Source organism: Brachyhypopomus gauderio, chromosome 9 (assembly GCF_052324685.1).
Source record: "Brachyhypopomus gauderio isolate BG-103 chromosome 9, BGAUD_0.2, whole genome shotgun sequence".
NCBI classification, from domain to species: domain Eukaryota; kingdom Metazoa; phylum Chordata; class Actinopteri; order Gymnotiformes; family Hypopomidae; genus Brachyhypopomus; species Brachyhypopomus gauderio.
The window spans coordinates 12,138,311-12,158,685 of NC_135219.1; the positions used below are offsets into that span (position 1 = coordinate 12,138,311).

Below are 20,375 nucleotides of genomic sequence, written 5' to 3' on the forward strand. Positions count from 1 at the left end.
TCATCTACCTCTGCTCCCACAACAGATGCTATGGAAGGTAACTGGAATACACACACTCCAAGGTGAGGAACAGCAACTCTTTAACTCCAACATACTAGATATGGTACATGGCCAACTCAATAAATACATGTGCACACAAATCAGCAGTTTAACATTTACAATTTAACATCAAATTGAAACTAGTCACAAGCTGCATGCCCCTCCCACTTCTCTCTCGCGCTAACCCTGTCGTGGGTGCCACCGTATTTAATTATGCAGGCTCTGTATCCCATTATGAAGAACTGAATTTGCTGACTGTGGGAAGTGTGACCTCAGCAGGATTCTACAGAGCACCGTGTTCAAGACTGGCAAAGCCACTTTAATTTAAGCTTCACTACACCACAGTAATCCTATAGCAAATCAGATCACAGCATATATCCCAGAGCCATTAACTGTGCAGTTACCAGTGAATAAAGCACTGGAAAGCAGCAGTTGACACTCTTCCATACCGTTAGACCTGCCTTACTAAATCATCCCATAAAACCCACATAGGCTTTGGCTGTAATGCATGGTTGGCACACATACGAAATGCATAAGCACGCCTGAAGTGGATTTAAACGTACGTGAACCTGTAAACCCGTGTCTTACTTCATTAACCTATGCTTCAGGACATTTGAGGCCACAGGCAGTGCTGTTAGTGTGACTAAGATATGCAAATAATGATTCCCACATCTCTTAAAGAGAATATGTCTCAAAAAGGCTGTCAGGATATCGGATATATCAGTGGACCTAGGAGTGTCTGTTTGCTGCTTTCTTGCCTTCAGGGAACAATCACTTTTTGCGTGTGCTTGCTTTGATAAGCTCTTGTTGCAGCTCTGTCAAAGAATGGAATGCAATTATCTGAATCCCGCAAGGTCCTGTTATAGGCTAGCATGTAGAATTTAAACATTAGGGTCTCTAACTCCACATAACTCCCATCTGAAAAGCGTTCATTCCGACAAAGACCCGTGTACATGCCCCATTAACGGAGTAATATGCATGTAAGCTTGCTTTAATGATTCAGCTGCTTCAATGCACTTAGGCTTTTCCCAAACACTGAGTGTGGAAAAGCTTTTTGGTAGCTATGGAGACACTGCCAGTGTCACATGTCTTTGTCCAGATCCCCCGTTACCCCTGGTAACCCACTATGTCGTGGGGCACATGGTGGATTACTGGAGAAGGTGTGCTCATTTGAGGACTGCCAAGGACGTAACGTACACACACTACCCTGAATGGGCTGGTTGACCTGCTGTTCAGGTTTATGTCCTGTTGATTAGAATCATATTCTTCTGCATCGTATTTTTCTCTCTCTTTCTGGGCACCAGATTAGACTGCTGAGGATGGGACAGGAAACAGCACTGCTGTGAACTTCAAGGATTATCGTCTACCTGTCAGTGGAATGTCTGTACCTTAAAGATATTGAAAAATACATTTACACTGGGATTCAGCGCAAACCAACGCAAACCACTGTTTGTAAACGTTTGCTAGTAGCCAAGCTAACGGGTTGCTTTCGTAGGGCCCTGTCAATGCAGGCTGTGTCTGAGAGTGGATGTCCGGTCCTTTGAGGTGTTGTGTCATATGCCAAGGTACGGTAAGTTTGAATCATATACTTTTGTTTATTTGTTTTCTCATTTATGTTATAACAATATTTTTAGTTTCATTTTTATTCAATTTTTTATTTTATTTTAGGAAACATGTACATGTAATGAAAGTTACATGTAATGAAAAATTATAGCTCAAATCCAACTATTATATTGGAATTCAGCAATATAGCCATAGCATGTTAACGTGTAACGTGAAAGTGAAGGTAAGCTGTAGACAGTTGTAGTTATGTTGAATGTCATCCACAACAAAGGCAGAACATCAAAGATTTGTGGTGCTGGAGTTTAAAATATACAGCACACCAATAGGGACTCAAGACAAACTGGAATTGCTATATGCCATATGGGAAACCTTTGATGTGACACTGATTTGGAACTCTGACATGGATATGATATGATATTTTGCATATGTAAGTACTTTATATGTATTCGTATGCAATTAAAATGCATATAACAAAATCTAAATGTTTATTATACAATATGCAGTTATGCACTATGCAATTGAAACTACTCCCCCCAATGAATCACACCTTATAAATGCAGGTATGAGAGTTCTCCAGAATATAGACTGCTGAAGATAACTGATACTGAGCAATATGTTGCTAGTCATTTGGCCTTTTCACATATCTGTAAACTCCTTGGACACATTCTATGATATACCCAAGCAGCAGGTGTATTTACAGGGTTCCCACACCTTGGTTAACATCAAATTCAAGGACCTTTCAATGACTTTCCAGGACCAACTTCCTCAAATTCAAGGACTGCACCTGGCACCATTTACCTACTGTTACCCCTGAATATGTTGTCAAAAAACGATGTTAATTCAATGCAAATTCAAAAGACCGAATGCCATTTCAAGCCATGCATCCTGATGTGTTCTGTGCATGACATTAAGCGCTGATTAATTGAAAACTTAATTCACACTCAACATGACTGGCAATTTAGCAGACCTGTGAGAAGGTGACATTCACGTAAAGCGGCTACACATACGTTAACTACATACAGGAAACACTAGCTTTCGGTGCTGAACAAACAAACAAATTTCTCCACAGAAGAATGACCAAACTTTTGCAAAGTAAAAGTCAGCATAGGCCCTGTAGAATCAATATAATTTTAAATGAACTTGCTGGCAAAATAATGACACATTGACAGTAGACAAATAATAACAATAATACACATATGCATATACACATTCAGTACATACATAAAACAGAGGAGCAAAGCCATATAATGAGATTAGACCTATAGATTTCTAGAGAAATCTGGTGTGAGATGATTCTAGCATTTTCCAAGTTTTTTAATCTACTTAATGATTATTAATTCATTCATTCATAAAGAGAAAATAAGGCTTTTAACCACTCAACTTACTGTGGTATTTTGCTAAAAGTACGACTACATTTATGGCATCAGATAAATTCAAACTTAAGTTTTCCGCATAAAGTAAAATGGTATGAAAAGAATGTTAAGTTTGAGATTAATCGAGTTTCTAGTGTCCATGCAAAAACTTTGTGAATGTAGACATGAAAAAACAAATGCTCCTGGAATTCATCATGAATCCACATAAAGTTTAAATCTTCTTTCAAGAAACATGGCTACAGGATATATCTTATTTATTATTTTGAAATGAGTCTCTTTTACTTTAGAAGATATGGGCCATTTGACAAGCCATTGTGGTTTTATAATTTGTATTAGGATGTTTCTTGAAAGAATCTCTATTACATCTTTTGTCTCATAGCATCAGTGATAATCTTGTTATTACACTTGAAGTCAACTAAGTTAGTCATTCACTTTTAACATGGGCATCGAAAGAGTCAACTCTGAATATAAAATGACATTTTTGATTAATTGAATTAATGCTAAAGGAATCACTTTGCAGACTTTCTTAAAATCTTTATAACAACTATCAAATCAGATTTACATTTATGGCATTTGGCAGACACCCTTATCTAGAGCAACTTACATTTTTATCTCATTTTTTATACAAGTGAGCAGTTGAGGGTTAAGAGCCTTGCTCAGGGGCACACCTCAGTCATGGCCTCAGGTCTAGGGATCGAACCCACGAACCTCCGGTCACAAGACCAGTTCCCTAACCACCAGGCCATGATAGCCCCTATATCAGATCATATTTTTCAACAAAGGATGAGAAATTTAAAACATTATGACAATCCTTTTCATAGCAATATTTTGTAAATATTGACTTCCTACCAATTGTGCCCTATTATTCCTTGACTGCGCTCTTCATCCATGTAAAATTTCAAACCCCCCAAAATATTCAAGGACCTTCAAGGACGGCTGTCTTTTATGCCTGTTTTCAAAAACTTTCCAGGGCCTTGAACTTATTTTTTCAGATTCACAAACTTTCAAGGATTTCAAGGACCCGTGGGAACCCTGTATTTAAAGCTTCCTCCAGAGCCGGAGTGGCTAATCGGGAGATTCGGGAGGATTCCCGATGGGCCGGCTCATGTCAATCTCTAGTTTGGGCCGATTGGGATGGAAAAATAATTTTGGGCCGGATTTGCGCATGAAACTCCCGGGCTGAAAAAGTGGCCCACTCTGGCCATGGCTTCCTCTATCACATTATAATTTAAATGTTTTAAGGTGTATAGGACATCCAGCTTCCATGATCATGACAATTTTGGTGGCTTCATTAATTGTAACTCATTTGCATATTGCATGTTTACAAAAATCCCCAAAATAATTAACAAACAAAAAAAAACTTTGTCCCAACTAGAACCTTTAAATATTCTCTATGAAAAGGTTTCTGTGGATGCTAAAGTCTCTTCTCACACAAGTCCGTGCCAGCACTTTCAGATCTGGGCTTCAGGCCAGCATTCTTCGCATATAAAGGATTTAAGATCAGATGGGGAAATGCTGTCATAATTATCACCAATTATCATGATGAAATTAATGTGAATCGTGTTTTAATGGCTCTTTTCAACCATATTAACACTGGTGCCTTAATTACCACCCTCAAAACTATTTTATCTCAAACTGTGCTTATTTATTGATTGCACTTCTATATTGATATAGATAATATTGATATCTCAGTTTCAGTGAGTGTGTTGAATTAATTAAGTAAAGTTTATTTATGTAGCCTTTATGCTAGACAGGAGTCACAATGTGCAAAAGATGAGATGCAAACCACAAAACACCAGTAAAACAGAAAATCACATACAACCCTCCAATAGATTTACTCAAACACCTGTTTAAAAATAAGTATCTATGGCAGGAATCAACAGAGATTGCAAACTCATAGTGGGCAAAGCCATTCCTTAGTTTAGGTGCAACCGCTGCAAATGATCGATCTCCACAGGTCTTTAGATGAGTATGTGAGACGTGATCTAAGAGAGAGGGCTGGACTGTGAGGAGAGAGCACGTCAGACACCGTAAATTTGGTGATAAACGAAACAGCCAGTGGAGAGATTTCAGTAAGGAGATTATGTGGGATTCTCTCTTTGACTGTGAGTAGCCTTGATGTTGTATTCTGAATTATCTGTGGACAATGTAGTGCAGATCGACTCAGTGAAGTAAAGAAACCAGTCCAGTAGTCAGGATCTACAGTCCCAGTCAAGCATTTAGCATTTATAAATGAATCACGAACAACCAGTCATGTCCACTAAAGCCTAAAATACTAAATTACTACAGATACAAGAGTTTCATGTGAAAGATCAAATACTTGTTAATTCCTCTGATCATTCACTTACTTTGCTAATTTTGCTACACACAAAAGATGTTTTTTGTTTCATATAGTGCACACAAAACAAGAATTTGTAACCAAACCTTAACGAGTATTAGTAACTAATCTGTTTGCAAACACATTTCAACAGCTTAGGTTGTCCAAAGTGCTATACAAAAATCCAGATATAATATGCAACAAATATTACTCTTGCTTACCATTTCACACAATTATTTATGTAGACAAATGTACATAAAAATATTCCAAAATTCCCTTACTCACAGTGATATTATGTCAAAAGTTATCATCTTGATAAAAGGACCCATGAAAATCTATTCAAAAAGATGGATATATATTAAACCCAGTCAGTGATCAGTCGGCATGGTAACCACAACAGATAACAGACACAGCTGTCTCTATGCTAAAAGACCAGGGTAATGAGATTTTCTAATGAGAAAATAGGCATGAGAGGTTAGAAAGGTCAAAAAAGCTACGTGTTGATGCATGTTATACTCAGCCTGGTTCAATCAACTTTATCAAGGTAGCAAGTGCCACACACATACGCAAATGTACACACATACACACACACACACACAAACACACACACACACACACACACACACACACACACACACACACACACACACACACACACACACACACACACACATATTCACATGTACAAAAGAAAAGCTTCATTTAAGAAAACACATTTAATGTGTTTTTTTATGTGTTAATGCCTTCGAAGCAAATGCATGCATTTATGTACACGCACATACACACACACACACACACACACACACACACACACACACACACACACACACACACACACACACACACACACACACACATACATTAATGCCACCATTACAGTATTGTTACTTCTGTTCACATACAATGTATTTCACCGCAGAGATGAATAGAGAAATATGAAAACAAAAAGTATAGAATATTTCACAGCAGTACTTCATGCCCATAGTAATCGGGATGCTACCATATGTCAATGTCTCCAGATTTACATTTGAACAAAGAAGGGCAGACTTACTGAAGTACCCCAAAGTCTGTGACGTTAATCTATAACGACCAACCCTTGGGTGATTATAGCATATACATATAAGAAATACATTCCAGCAGCACCTGATCTCTAATGATCCCATTAAGGATCACACTTAGTTTATTTTTGATGTATCACAATGTAATAAAACCTTTGCATCAGGTCGATGTGGATCTTAGCAGAGGGTCACCACTTTGCTTTATTACCTCCCATTATTAAATCCCAAAGACCCAAACAGACAGAAGAAGCCTCCTCACTCAGAAGAGACTGGGGGAGGCTGTTAGGGTAGCAATCCATCATCAAACACTGGGTCTCCCTCCTTCTCTCTCTCTCTCTCTCTCTCTCTCTCTCTATCTCTGTCTTAGTATGATGGAGAGCATTGTTTTGCTGAGAGTGGCCCATAACTGTTATCATATTCTCCAACCTTGTGAAAATGTGTGTCATACACCAATCCAAGACTTAAAAATTACCTGGCAAATACTGAAAAACAAACCTGAAACTTAATTGTTAGAAATACCGGTACATTAATCCCAAACAACTCATCTGCACTCAAACAGCAATTAGTGTGTGTACTTTTAATTTCAGAAGCTTTTTATCAGTGTTGGAGTTTTATTTGTTTTAGTGTACATTGGCAAACGGTTCTATGGTTAATTTAAAATTCATTCCGAATAAATAATTACAATTATTTACTTTCTGTTGCCCTAAACAATATTAAGTGTAAGATTACATTCAGTTTCAAGCTGAGTTTCAGTTCCAGGTCAACCGGATGGTAAAAGCTAAAGGAATGTAAGGATGCATAATCACGGTGGGGTGGCTAGAACAGACACGGCGAATCTAGTCGAGGGTGTGAGTGTGTGTAAACGTCTGTGTCTTTGAAGTATGCATCAGTCAGAGTGGATGGTGTGGCCCAAAGAGGCTGAGAGAAGAGCCGGGAGGAGGGCAGATGCAATACTGGCTCACGGCTTACAGAGACTGGACAAGGCCAAACACTACCACCTCAACACACTGATCCGGGAACAGCGCACTCTACAGAGACACCTGCTCACCATCAAGACAGGTCTGTGTGTGTGTATGGGGGGTGTCTTTGAATTTTTTTCTCTATCCACGGGGAGCAACTTCACTAGGGCCATGAAATGTGTGTATTTATTTACTTGGCCTCAGGTAGTCGATTGAGAGGCAGGCAGGCTGTGGGATTGCAGCCCTCCAATCATGAACTCAGCCACCCTCCTGTGTCCTGTAAGAAGACCCTATTACCCATAATTCCACTTGCAGGCGGGGAGCCAGATAGGCACAGGTGAGTTAATGTTTGAGCAAATAATTTGAAGTTGCATTTTCATATTTATTTACACACACACACACACACACACACACACACACACACACCTTTTTTTCTTCTAAAATTGTATTGAAGTACACAAACGTTATGCTCTTACTCTTATCTCTTACTACATTATGCTACATATATATATATATATATAATATACTGTATATACTGTATATATATATATATATATATATATATATATATATATATATATATATATATATATATATATATATATATATATATATATATATATATATACATCTAAAAGCACTCCTTTTACCTTTGCACTAGGACAGATTTATGCCTCTTTTATTTCTGTGCTTAGGAAAGATCATTCATTTACTTTGGCATCCTTTATACTGTAAACGTCTGTGGGAGAGACTAGAGAGACTGTCGATAAGTCACTCACTGTTAACTGAGGGTTGGACTGCATGAATTGTCCTGTAAAGCTAAATTCAGAGGTTTAGATGTTCCCGCATTTGATTAACTCTCTCTCAAGGAGATAATGCTTTTAAAAGCACGGAGATTTAGGAATTTGCCTTAATGACATTCAAGAGTGTATAATGGTTTCTTTGATAAAATGGCACTCACAGCAGCCTTAAAATAAATAAATATCTTAAATATCTTACACACACACACACACACACACACACACACACACACACACATATATATATATATATATATATATATATATATATATATATATATATATATATATATATATATATATATATATATATATATATATTAGTGGTGGGACTTTAACGCGTTAATTTCGATTAATTAATTACAGGAAAATTAACGCACTAAAAATATTAACGCATTTTAACGCATGAGACACTTTTGCACCGTGGAATGTTTCTCCGTGCACGAGTTCCAGACATACAGATTATATGGACGCACAATAAGATGAGCATGATGCAGATGACTGAAGAGGCTACGCTGGTGGATGGGAAATTTAAATATAAGAAACTTCCAGATGGAAGTACAAACAAAAATAGTGTTATTTGCACTTTATGTAGGAAGGAGTTCGCTTATCACAGGAGCACTTCCACCCTTCGTTACCACACCAACGCAAAACATGTTGGGGCTAACGCGCAGGTCAGTAATGATCACTTAGCCACTTAGCTGCTAATTGTATTCCTAGTACGATATGGTGAACAAACGTCCGTATTTTCCGGGACATGTCCGTATTTCACATCCTGTCCCGGGCGTCGCGGTTTTTTTTTAAGTGAGGAAATGTCCTGGGGTGAGTTTCCCAAAACGTTCTTAGCGCTAAGTACTTCGTAACCTCGTTCATACGTACGAGGTTAAGATGTACTTAGCGCTAAGAATGTTTTGGGAAACTCACCCCTGGTTTTTAAATTACCTTCATTGGACCATTAAGACTGGATTAAACTTTCGCGAGTGACCGTCGCGCGCGACTCTGCACGCGTTTATACGTGACGCGTCATATTATTTACAGTGTTGTTCGCTCTCTGTGGTCGAAGCTAAAGGCTTACAAGAAGCACTGCAAATTGTGTCAACTGATGCAAGTTAAGAACTGCCGTCCAGAAAGACAATGTCGAAGAAAATCCAGCAGCTGTATGATGAGGAAAGGGAAGTAAAACAGGTTATTGTGAAGAAACAAATGTGGCTCTGACTGGGGATCACTGGACCTCTGTTAGCAACAAGAATTATCTTGGTGTCTGTGACAGCTCATATTATAGATGATGAAGATCCAGTCATTTGCTTTGAGCATGCAGAAGACCACTTATAGGCACTATGGAGATCCCTGTGGCAGAGGCCTGGGAAATTAAAGAAAAATATACCATCTAAAATGGTATTGAAAAACATCTTCTGATTTACTTCAATTCTTCCAATATCCTGAGCAAAACTTCCAAAATTAAACAACATTTTTGGTCAAAATTTCCAGTGTTCTGAACTGTTTTTTGCACTCATCTATTGGTCTATGTAGTAGACTGGTGGAAAAATAAACAAGATGTTGAAGTTTATGATTATGTTCATTGATTCATTCATCATTCAAACTTAAATTAATATTTCTCATGTTAAATACTGAAATGCGATTAAAATGCGATTAATTTCGATTAATTAATTACAAAGCTTCCGATTAATTCGATTAATTTTTTTTGATCGCGTCCCACCCCTAATATATATATATATATATATATATATATATATATATATATATATATATATATATATATATATATATATATATAAATCTGGACTAAAAAAGTATGTATTTGATTTATTTTTTATCATTATAATTTTATCATTCTTGTTTAACTCTAGGCCTATTTATGACATGCTGTGATGGTTTTGCTACGTGTTGGCGAGACTGGCTAAGAGAATGTACTTATCACTCACTGCCTCCAGACAACAGTTCCTATGGCACCAAAGTGTTCTTTTTTACAGAGACGACGGGAACGTTAATCCTTACGGAAATGAAACCGGGGCAATTAGTAACTGACCTTCAGTCACAGTCCTTAGAAAGACAAACAGAAGAAGTTGTGTCAGGTTTTACGCAAGAGAGTAAAATAAAACTCATCCGGTCACACTAGGATAAACGGAATCCGGCCAAAGTGTATCCAGAGAGAACCTGTTAGTGCAAGGTGTAAGCAGGCCATCTAATTACTTGAACCTCAGTGACATTAAAAATTTAACTACAGGCCTACCTGAGTTCCAGATTCTAAAAATAAAATGAAAGAATAAATTTGTTTTATTTAAATTTATTTAATTGATCTGTGACATACTCATTATTGTTGAGACAGTACTAGTAGAGTGTTTTATGCGACAATGTTCATTAGTGTTTGTTAAAAAAAATGCACTGACGAGTTTGAGTAACGTGGAATCGAATATTAAATAAAACTGAACATCTGTGTACAGCTGATATAGAATAAAATAAAAGTTCCAATTGCAACAGCTGCTTGAGTTCATCTACATGCAGCTTCAAAATAGCTGGTAAGTCTTAAGCTTTATTCGTTTGGCATAGTACTTTTAGAATGGCCTAAACAGAGGTTACCCCAAGGCAGAGATTATAGATGCAGTAATTGTAGCCATTATTTCGGGTTCCCAGTTACTAAGTCTAGAAGGCAAACCCAATCCCACCCTTCATATTTCATATTATGGTATATGAGCTTATTATGCTCTTTATTTCCAAGAAAAGAGTACAAGAGTTGTACAAATAGCTTACCTCTCAAACGGCACTTTAAAGACAAGTTCTTTATGTGTGTCTTGGACCCTAAACAAAAGATACTGTTGGCATCCCAAGAATCAGAATGGGCTTAAGTATGACCCAGTTCTGGTTCATATACACACACACACAATGCAGTCATTTGTCTTCAGAATGAAACCGAAACTAGCATGCTGCTCTCATGCCTTGTGTTTGTAATATAGATTAGATTTTTACAGATGTTTTACTTTTATAAGTGATGGCAGTGTAGATCGTGTGTTGTTGTCTTTGTTTAGTGATGCTGAGGAGCTGTTGTTGCAATACTGCCTGCCTGAGACATAGAGAAGAAAACCCAAACAGCTGTGCATGTGAATCACCCCGAGGACAGTCGTGCAATGGCTTTGCCAAGGAGATCACAACAAAAGCGTCCCCTGATGCGCTAGAAGAGCTGAAGCAGTTCAGAGCAATATGGCTTCCTTAATGTAGATGTAAAGGTAGCTCAGACTAAGGAAAGAATTCAGCAGCGGTCTTTGCTCCACAGCATGACATGAACCAACCGAATCATCAACACTGACATCATCAACGCTACAGACATTTCACTACGACGTCACGCCTTCATATGTACAGTACAGTTACTTTACCAGACCAGTGAAAAGATCATTACTGCTGTTGAAAGCCAAGCAGAGGTCATACCTTGAGGTCACGACCACCTCGGTTATGAAACGTGTGACCCGCGTGCAGAGCAACTGGGGTGAGGATAAGACGTTGAGAAGGCGGCTTCTTTTAGTCTCAGGTTTGGGAGATAGTGACAAGAAATGTAACAGAGGGTTACAAATGAAAATGTTCCTTAAACGTCCAGAGACAGTCAAGCACACATGCATCTCAGAGAAAAACTGCCGTACGGTTTAATTGCACAGGGCTGGATCAGGAAGTTGAACTCTCTTTACTCTTCCTGTCAGGCTAACAGATGCTCTGGAAACATTTCAGTGCAGCATGGAAGGACATTCTATCCATATGATGCACTGGTCCTCAGCAAAATGGTTGACAACCATATTTTTAAAAATGTATCTTACAACAATTAAGGCGGTATGGCATCAATCTTAAGCCTAGTAAATACTAGACTTCTTCAAAGTCTATAAACTTAACTTTAATATTCACCTTGCTGTTAGTGACACTCCATTCAGTTGACAATGATCTGCTGGTACAAGTAAACATCCTCCACAAAGAATCTGACTATCATGAAAGTCTGGAGTTCAGTCTGCTGTAGAACACACTGCACCACTAACCAGACAACAGCACACGTCTACACTACCATGAGTTTAAAAAGAAAAACAACTGTAAGAAACTAATCTAGATTACAAGCACACAGCATGAGAAGCAATTTGGTTTTCTCAAGCATTCTCCAAACAGAAGGTAAACACTTCTAAAGGAATTCATGATCAATAAACAAAATTTAGCCAAACAAACTCCTCTATAACAAACTCTATAACAAACTCTAAAACAAACTCTATAACAAGTACTCACTGCTTAGGGGGCTAAAATAAACCCAGAGCAATGGACTGCAGCTCATCATCACTAAAGTTGAACACTTTAAACTCAAGTTGAACCCAAGAGCTCAACACGAGCAAGTGAAAGGAACTCGGAAGAAAAGACTTTGGAATAAATGATCAGTTTCCATGAGAAATACTGGACAGAAAACTTCTCACTATCAGAAAAGAGCTTGTTAAAGATGGAAATAGGGAGGATATCTCAATCAATAATAATATTACTTGGTATCTCTGTCACCAATCTCTCTCAAACTGACACCTATATTCTCTCTTTCCTTTTCCCTGTCTCTCAAACAGATAAGTAAGACACTCTTGTCTCTCTTTCTTGTTCTCTCAGATGTTCTTTTTTCTCTTTTTCTTTTTCTTTACTAATTTATTCGTTCACTCAGGACGTTATAGGTTGTACCACGTTGTGATCATTTTAATGCACAGATATGTCATTGCTTCCACAAAAACATCTTTTTCTCTTTGTATTTCTGCATGTTCATAAATTTTTACTTCTGTATTGTCAATGCTATGCAGCAACACCAATGACCAAAAACTGCAGTGCAATATTGTTGTTAAAACATCCAGATCCATACACTTATGCACACCTGCACATCAACATTACTAATATATCTTCACCTATAACTCATATAATTGCATGTATCACAAAATTTTGAACATGTATGGAGTTGGTACACCTTGGTAAATTAAATGCAAATATTTGTTTATTACAAGAGATGCACCTTTATAAATTCATCAATCATAAAACTTACATTATCTCTGAATTTTACATCTTCAAACAAAAATACATATTGATATAACTAAGTAAAACAAACTGTGCACAATATATACACAAAAGAGAGATGTAAAAGATGTAAAACATTCTCCAGAAATACCACTACTCTGCACAGCTTTTTGAAACTTTGGAAAACCTAAATGCAATGTTTGAAAATCCTACAGAGACACCTTATACATAAGAAAATACAATTCTGAGACATGAGAACTTACATAATAAGAAAACTTGGAAATTCCTAGCAGAATAAATAATTCTTGACAATAAAAGTCTCAGCAGGAAAGATTAGACCTACACCAAAGAAAAAAAAGGTGTGTTAAAAAATCTGAGAATCTGAATCGCAAATCTAAGCCCTAATACTAAACTATCTGGAGCTGATGAGTTCTACAAACAGTTTTGGCCTATACTAACACTGCTATTCAGTAGAATGGTAAAATAAAGTGAACAAAAATATCACATTATTCACTGAAATGAATACTGAAAAAAGAGCAAAAGAGAATCTGGGTGTTATAGCCTATATCTGTACAATACCCCAAAAATTAATGTGTTCAGTAATGCAGACTCTGTATACACGAGGGCACTTGATACAGAGTCGATGATAAATGAGAATTCTCCTCTGTTGTTGTCATGGCTACAATTTAGTGTTGAGATTCAGAAAGGAGTCATTTCAAGTTGGTCAGTTTGACAATTCAGTCTCTGTCAGAACAAATTGGATCTATTGACGCTGTATGAGAAGATGCATTGCGTGAAACACAGATGTCGGATCCATCCACCTGTTTTTTGTTGTTGTTGTTGTTGTTGTACAAAATGCAAAGTCGCAGTCAATCAGCTCAAAAGTTTCAAAAGCAAAAAAGGTTTCCTCTGTGAATGGACCAAGCTAATGCTCAATGTCCTGTATCAGGTTCTAAAGTCTCGTAGACAGTTATTGTTGAATGAAAAGTACAAAACAAAAGTGTTTCAAGAACCATGCAATAGAAAGGAAACAGCGTTCTGAAGGGGCATCACAGCATGGACGTAGACACTTCTTTTGACCCTGTTTACAATCCAATGAAGATCTTTATGTGACTGCCCGAAACAAAAGAAGCATTGTCATAAGAGCATAGCATCTTTTACGAACGTAGTGACGACACAACCCGCTGAATTGTTCTCCACTGGTTTCCTACACCTGGATCAGTTCAGAAGTGGATATCAGTTTGTACTTGTCATTGTAGATCACGTTACCCGCCTTGCGCAGGTGTCTGATGCAGCACCCAAGACAGACAGAGTGGCTACAAACCTCATTGTCAGTGATTATACCTTGAAATTTGCATTCACCTTGAATTCATCATGACCAAGGTGGAAAACATGAGAATCAAATGTACACACTGTTGAAGAAGCTGTTACATTGCTGTAACATTTGCACATGGAAGTACCTGGTTAACTATCTTCTTTATGGCACATCATCCAGCACCATTGGTGGACATATTGTTTGAATGACACACAGTGTGCAATCAGACTCCAGAGAAGCACAAGACTATGGAAATGGCACAAGCTTCTTCCAAATGTTCATTCCAGACCTGGAACCTGTCATAAGAGCGGAGATTGTGTAAGGAGAACTGCTCATGACGTGATTGGCTCATTCTTGATGCTTCATCAGACTCAAATCCTGCCCCTAGAAAAGGACACAGGAAATACAGGATTAGGGTAATGAGGATGAGTGTGATTACGATGGTGCACATGAGACAAGAGGGACAGACCTCCTCAACTAGAAGCAGGGGTGGAGGAACAAACGAATGATGTACAGTGGTGGATTAGCGTGGCATCTGGCCCACTTGTACTTGTGCCCGAGCTTATTACAACAAACACATGGCTACTGATTTTTAATGGGAAATTGTCAGAAGACATGTAAGGATCAAGTTTCCAAGTAGATTCAAAAATGTAAACAAAAATGACCTTATGGCATGCTGTGCATTTTATATCTCAGAGTATCAGAGACATTATATCTGTATCTCAAGAATTGCATGCAAACATTAGAGACATTATGTCTTATATGTTGTGTGAGGACTCCATTAGAGACAATATGTCTTATATGTTGTGTGAGGACTCCATTAGAGACATTATACTTTAGTATATTGTGTGAGGGCTCAGTTAGAGACATTATGCCTTATATTGTGTGAGGACTCCATTAGAGACATTATATCTTAGTATTGCGTGTGAGGGCTTCATTAGAGACATTAGATATAGTGACATTAGAGACAGTAATTTTGTACATGACTGTATGTTTGTACATTTATGATGGTGGGAGGGTTACGTGTCTCTGAATGCAGAATGTGTGAGTCACTTGGGTTTTTTGTGTTTTAGTCTTGTATAACGTCCCACATTTATATTGTACAGCGGTGCTTACATCAGCCCATCAGCTCTTTTGTCTCTTTCTTAGTTTCCTCCCTTTCGTTTCTCCTTCCTCCCCGTCTCCTTTCTTTCTGCTGAACAGCACTATTGCAAGTTCAGACTGGCCGGAGTGTCATGTTCAGGTTCTGTTATGCTAATCAGTGAGACTCAGCCTGATTTGAAACTGCATAGACCACACACACACACACACACACACACACACACACACACACACACACACAGGCTACGAAGGGATAAATGGAGTGAAAGCAAAGAGATGAATGCATAGAAGCAGGCAGAGAGACAAAGACAATGGGATAGAAAGGAGGTGAGATGAAAAGGATTATTTCAGAATATGTTCATCTCTATTAATCTACTTCTCATATGTCATATCGTGCAGCTCCAGTACACTTGCAGGACATCTTCTTCAGGCTCATTAAGCAGGAGGCTGATAGACAGAGCAGTCGTCTCCAGCTACTCACGAAATCTCTCTGTATTTCCCACATTTTCATCTCTTCACCTCCACTCTCCTGCCCTTGCTCTCTCTCTTCTTTTGCTGATCTGCCACATCCCACTGTCTCTCATCTCTGTTCCTCTCATCTCTTCATCCTTCTTGTACCTCGCCCATCTTCTCTGTGACTCTTGTCATTCATCACCCTCTCATCTCTTCCCCCTCTTATTTCCCTCCTCCCTCTTCCTCACTGGCTTCTCCTTCTCAGTGCTCTCAGTGGGCAACCCCAACTTTTATGCTCTTTTTACACGCTTCTTCCAAACTCATTTTCTTTCCTGTATCCACTAATTGACTTCCTCTGAATTTACAGTCTCTCTCACATACACACAGCGAATGTACCTGTGTACTGCTGGGCTTCTTCACAACTATAGCCTTGTTGTGACTTGGCACAGCCCATATTCATGGCTGCTAAATAACCAGTAAACTAGTTCAGAAGCTGAAGTCTGTATCTCCACCTAACTACTGAGAACACCTCACACATGCTTTTCCAATAATGTATTTCATTTACTTCCATATTTGAAATCAGGGTGTGTGCTGGCTCAGACTTTGCTAGATTCCTGACTGGGGTAGTCTGCACTTCAGCCGTTGGAAGTGGATACGTGTAGTGAGCATGACTGTGATTCTGAATGTTTCCTGAAGTGTACATGAGACAAGAGGACAGACGTCCTCGACTCGAAGCAGGGACGGTGGAACAAACAAATGAAGTGCAGTGGTGGATTAGACGGCATCTGTCTCGCTTGTACGTGAGTAGAGCTTAGTTTGTTGCTGTTGTTGAGCATGAGGAGGAGGAGGAGGAAGCAAATCTTAACAGGTCAAAGATCCTGACCCTTTGCATGCTGGGTCAAGGTCTTGCTCCCTGGAGACTGCTGAGGAGAGGTGTGGACATCAGTCCAGTCACCTATTGAAATTCACCATTTTGAATATTTAATAGGCCAGCTGAATCATGTAAATTAGAGGAGGTGTGTTTTGGAAAAGTGGGGGGTGGGGGTGTTAATCCACTGACAGCAGGATGAATACCAGCTCCCCTCATTCAAACACAACACAGCAGCAGTAATGTTAACTTTTCAGCCAATCTGTAGTCCACCACTCAGAAAGAAGACTGAATCAACACCTTCCAGAAGACATGTATAGCAATAAAACATGGAGAGGTTAGTCTGAAACAAACACAGCAGCAGCTGTAAGCCTATTTTATTCATGAAGTTGAAGGTGGCTTTTTATTCTTATTTTCCATGCCACCTTAAATTATAGATCAAAAAGAGAAGAAAATAATAAGGTTGAACAGAAAATGTAAAGAGGACATTAGGGTGGAACAGAAATATTGTTCAGAAATGGTTGAAAATGGTAGAAAATGTTGCATATTTGAAATTATACATGTGCATATAAATACATAATAAAAAATAAATACCTCATAACAATAGTAAATATCTAATACAGAACAATAAAACCTAATTTCTTTCTTGCTCTGCTATGGCAGAATTACAGTGTATTTGATAGTTACAGCATATTCAGTGTTTCAAGGGTTAGGTTACACAAATTCAACTTGATTTTGAAACAATTTTGTCATTGCTAGCATGTCACAATGATGAATGGGTCTTGTAGTGCGACATAATCGAAGAACAGTGATGTGTCACCTGGGTCACCCTCATGGCTGCCTGACAAAAACACTACCATGTCAGAATTTTTCGAATTTTCTCACCTAGTCTGACACCTTCTATGACATGTTCCTTGATGCTGACCAATAGGATGACAGAGTGCTCTCTGGTGCACATATCTAAACACGGCAAACCTTGTTCACATACAGCAAACCAGGCAGCTAGTTACATACCATGTTTTTGACATTGTATTGCTTCACCTTCATCTTTGAAGGACAGACGTCTCATACTGTTCCCTTCGTGACACCTAGGAATGGGTCCATGGGTTTTTTTTCTGTTTTTCTTTTCTGAACAAAACCACCAGCATCACACGCAGTACTTCCATGTTTGGCATTACTGTAGGCCCTCCCCCTACCCAATGACCTAGAAACTCATGCAAGGACGTGAATGATGGTTGGTTGGCATCAAAGGTGTAGTGTTACACGTCTCACGACCAAAACATGGCAAGAATTTATGGCACTGTGATCATGTAATCTGACAAAGGGACCATTGTGAAAGACAAAAATGTTGTGTAGTCTGATTCCGGCAAATGATGAGCTGGACAACAACATGCTTGGGGCAGCTACAGAAGTAGCGTATAACATTTTGATGGTCATTTTCTGTATTCAGATATAAAGTTTGTTTCTGAATTTGAATCTGAATAAATCTTGCTTTGCTTGACTGATACTGCATTTCCATTCTCGTTTCCTATAGTGTGCACTAGAATGTTTTATTTTCATATTAAAATAATTTAAAATCCCGACAGATGAGGATGTTTTTAACAGAGGGCTGTTTTCTTAACTTGTTGTCTCCACTCCTCTTGTGTTCTCATGTCTGCAGTCATTGGTTTAATGGTTTGCCAGTGCAAGGTTTTGGTTGACAGAGGTTGACACCAACCTTCCAGGACAGGCAAAGCTCTACTGAGCTGTACCAGTCGCTTTCAGTGTGCAGGGCACAGACATGTTGCAATGCTTGCATCAGATTCTCTGTGACAGTGCTTTTAGGATCTGTCCAAATCAAACTAAAATCACCTTGTGTTCAGATTGATGTTTTTAGTGAAACAAACAGCATTGTCAACCGTACAAGATTGCTTCAATGCAACTATGGTACCAGTTCTACTGCAAAAGGTTCTCATACATTTCCAAGGGAACCGTGTTTCTGACTTTGTCACAGGAGATCTTGAATGTGCTGTGTCTGCCAAGCCCCCTCCAGATCTTGATAAAATCTCACCTCAGGGGGTAGAATTACATATAACAGCCCCATATGTTGTTGGTGGAAAGAAATGATGAAAGGTCTTCTGGCCAGTTCTGGTTTGGCAGTGGGAGGCACAGATATAGTTTGGCTTGAAAAGCCACTGATGCATCTTTTAACTTGTATTGCTGTACCAAAGATTCACTCCAGATGTTATTGATGGACATCTCAAAGCTCATGTAGATTTTATCTGGGTAATGTGTACACCTAGTGCATGTAGGCTGGCACATGAATGATGGACAGATGATGATGATGATGAATGGTAAGTAATCTAGTTTTAAATAGAGTAACATCAGTGGAGTAACAACAATGTGAAGTTGATAATACTTTGCTTTACAGGGAACTCTGCTGGATCAACACACTTCTGCCGTTTCTGGTGTTTCATCGCATTATTTAAGAAATTCTCCTTTTCAAGTTGTACATCGGTGTAATGCAATTCAGGGCTCAGATTCAGCAGCAGTAATCCCCCTCGTCCTTGGTGTCTCTGTAGGTGTGAGAAGCCACATTCCAGCTACACACTACAGGCTCGAATTCAGGACTTTATCAGCAGTGGGACTAACCACGCCGATAGCTCCCCATCGCCGATCTGTCTGCCAGGTCTCAAACCTCAGCCGACTAATCTACTGCCCCCAGCTGCCCCGGTGAGAGCAAGCAGGGGCAGGGAGCAGGGCAGGGAGCAGGGCAGGCAGCAGGCAGTGTCACTCAGGGCCACAGAGAACGAGATGCACAGACCTCTGTGGGAAAGTGTGAGAGGAAGACACAAAGATGGACAGAGAGAAAATGAGCCGATGATGACAAGAGCGAGAGAAGGGGCAACAGCCAAAGAGATGGACAGAACTGTTTCCTCCTCTCCCCCTCTTTCTCCTCTTCTTTCTCCCCTCTTGGAGTTGTCTGCTCCTGATGGCCATCTAAGAACAGTTCACACTCTGCCTGATTTTGCCCAAGCCATGATGGAGGCACGCAAAGCCAGGTACATCAGACACCGTGTTCAGCCTTTTTCTGAAAGGGAGCTCAGCATCACAGAAATATTTTCCAGGAACACAAAAGACATAAACACCACTCACTGACTGAAGTACACACCTCTCTGATGATCAGAACTTTTCATAATTTTGATTTGTTGTGAATTTCATAGACACTCCTCATTCACATCAATCAAATATTCTCAACACTCATTCACCATGTGCTCATCAATACATTAAATTGTCAACTTATAATGGACTAAGCCATTAGGCTAGTTTTAGACATTCTCCAAGAAATATAATACAGTTTTTACACATTTAATGTCACTCTGGTGTTACCTCTACATTTTAAAAAATGAATAACTGACAGTTCTTTGCAATTTATGACTAAATATGTTCACTTTTTAGTCACTTGTTTATTAACTCAAAATGTCACCTTAATTGCCTCGTTGAACTGTTTTAAGTTGTACGTAA

The 20,375-nt window shown here is 38.8% G+C and overlaps 1 protein-coding gene across 4 annotated transcripts; it reads left to right on the forward strand.

Moving 5' to 3' along the window:
• Positions 1-1,180: 1,180 nt before the first annotated feature.
• Positions 1,181-20,340, forward strand: ccdc190 (coiled-coil domain containing 190). 4 transcript variants are annotated; one of them, XM_077017214.1, is made up of 5 exons: positions 1,181-1,408; positions 1,535-1,609; positions 7,231-7,409; positions 7,514-7,646; positions 19,433-20,340. In XM_077017214.1, exons 3-5 carry the CDS (start codon positions 7,232-7,234, stop codon positions 20,007-20,009), a joined length of 888 nt encoding a protein of 295 aa, XP_076873329.1. In that variant the 5' UTR covers positions 1,181-1,408; positions 1,535-1,609; position 7,231; the 3' UTR covers positions 20,010-20,340. The 4 variants fall into 4 exon arrangements, with proteins under 4 accessions (XP_076873329.1, XP_076873326.1, XP_076873328.1 ...); XM_077017211.1 differs by having other exon boundaries at positions 1,535-1,604; XM_077017213.1 differs by having other exon boundaries at positions 1,181-1,609.
• The last annotated feature ends 35 nt before the right edge of the window (positions 20,341-20,375 follow it).

Coding starts and splice junctions, on each gene's coding strand:
- ccdc190 (XM_077017210.1), top strand. Junction 7,410..7,513: donor CCTGCTCACCATCAAGACAG/GTCTGTGTGTGT, acceptor ACTTGGCCTCAG/GTAGTCGATTGAGAGGCAGG. Junction 7,647..19,432: donor GGGGAGCCAGATAGGCACAG/GTGAGTTAATGT, acceptor GTGTCTCTGTAG/GTGTGAGAAGCCACATTCCA.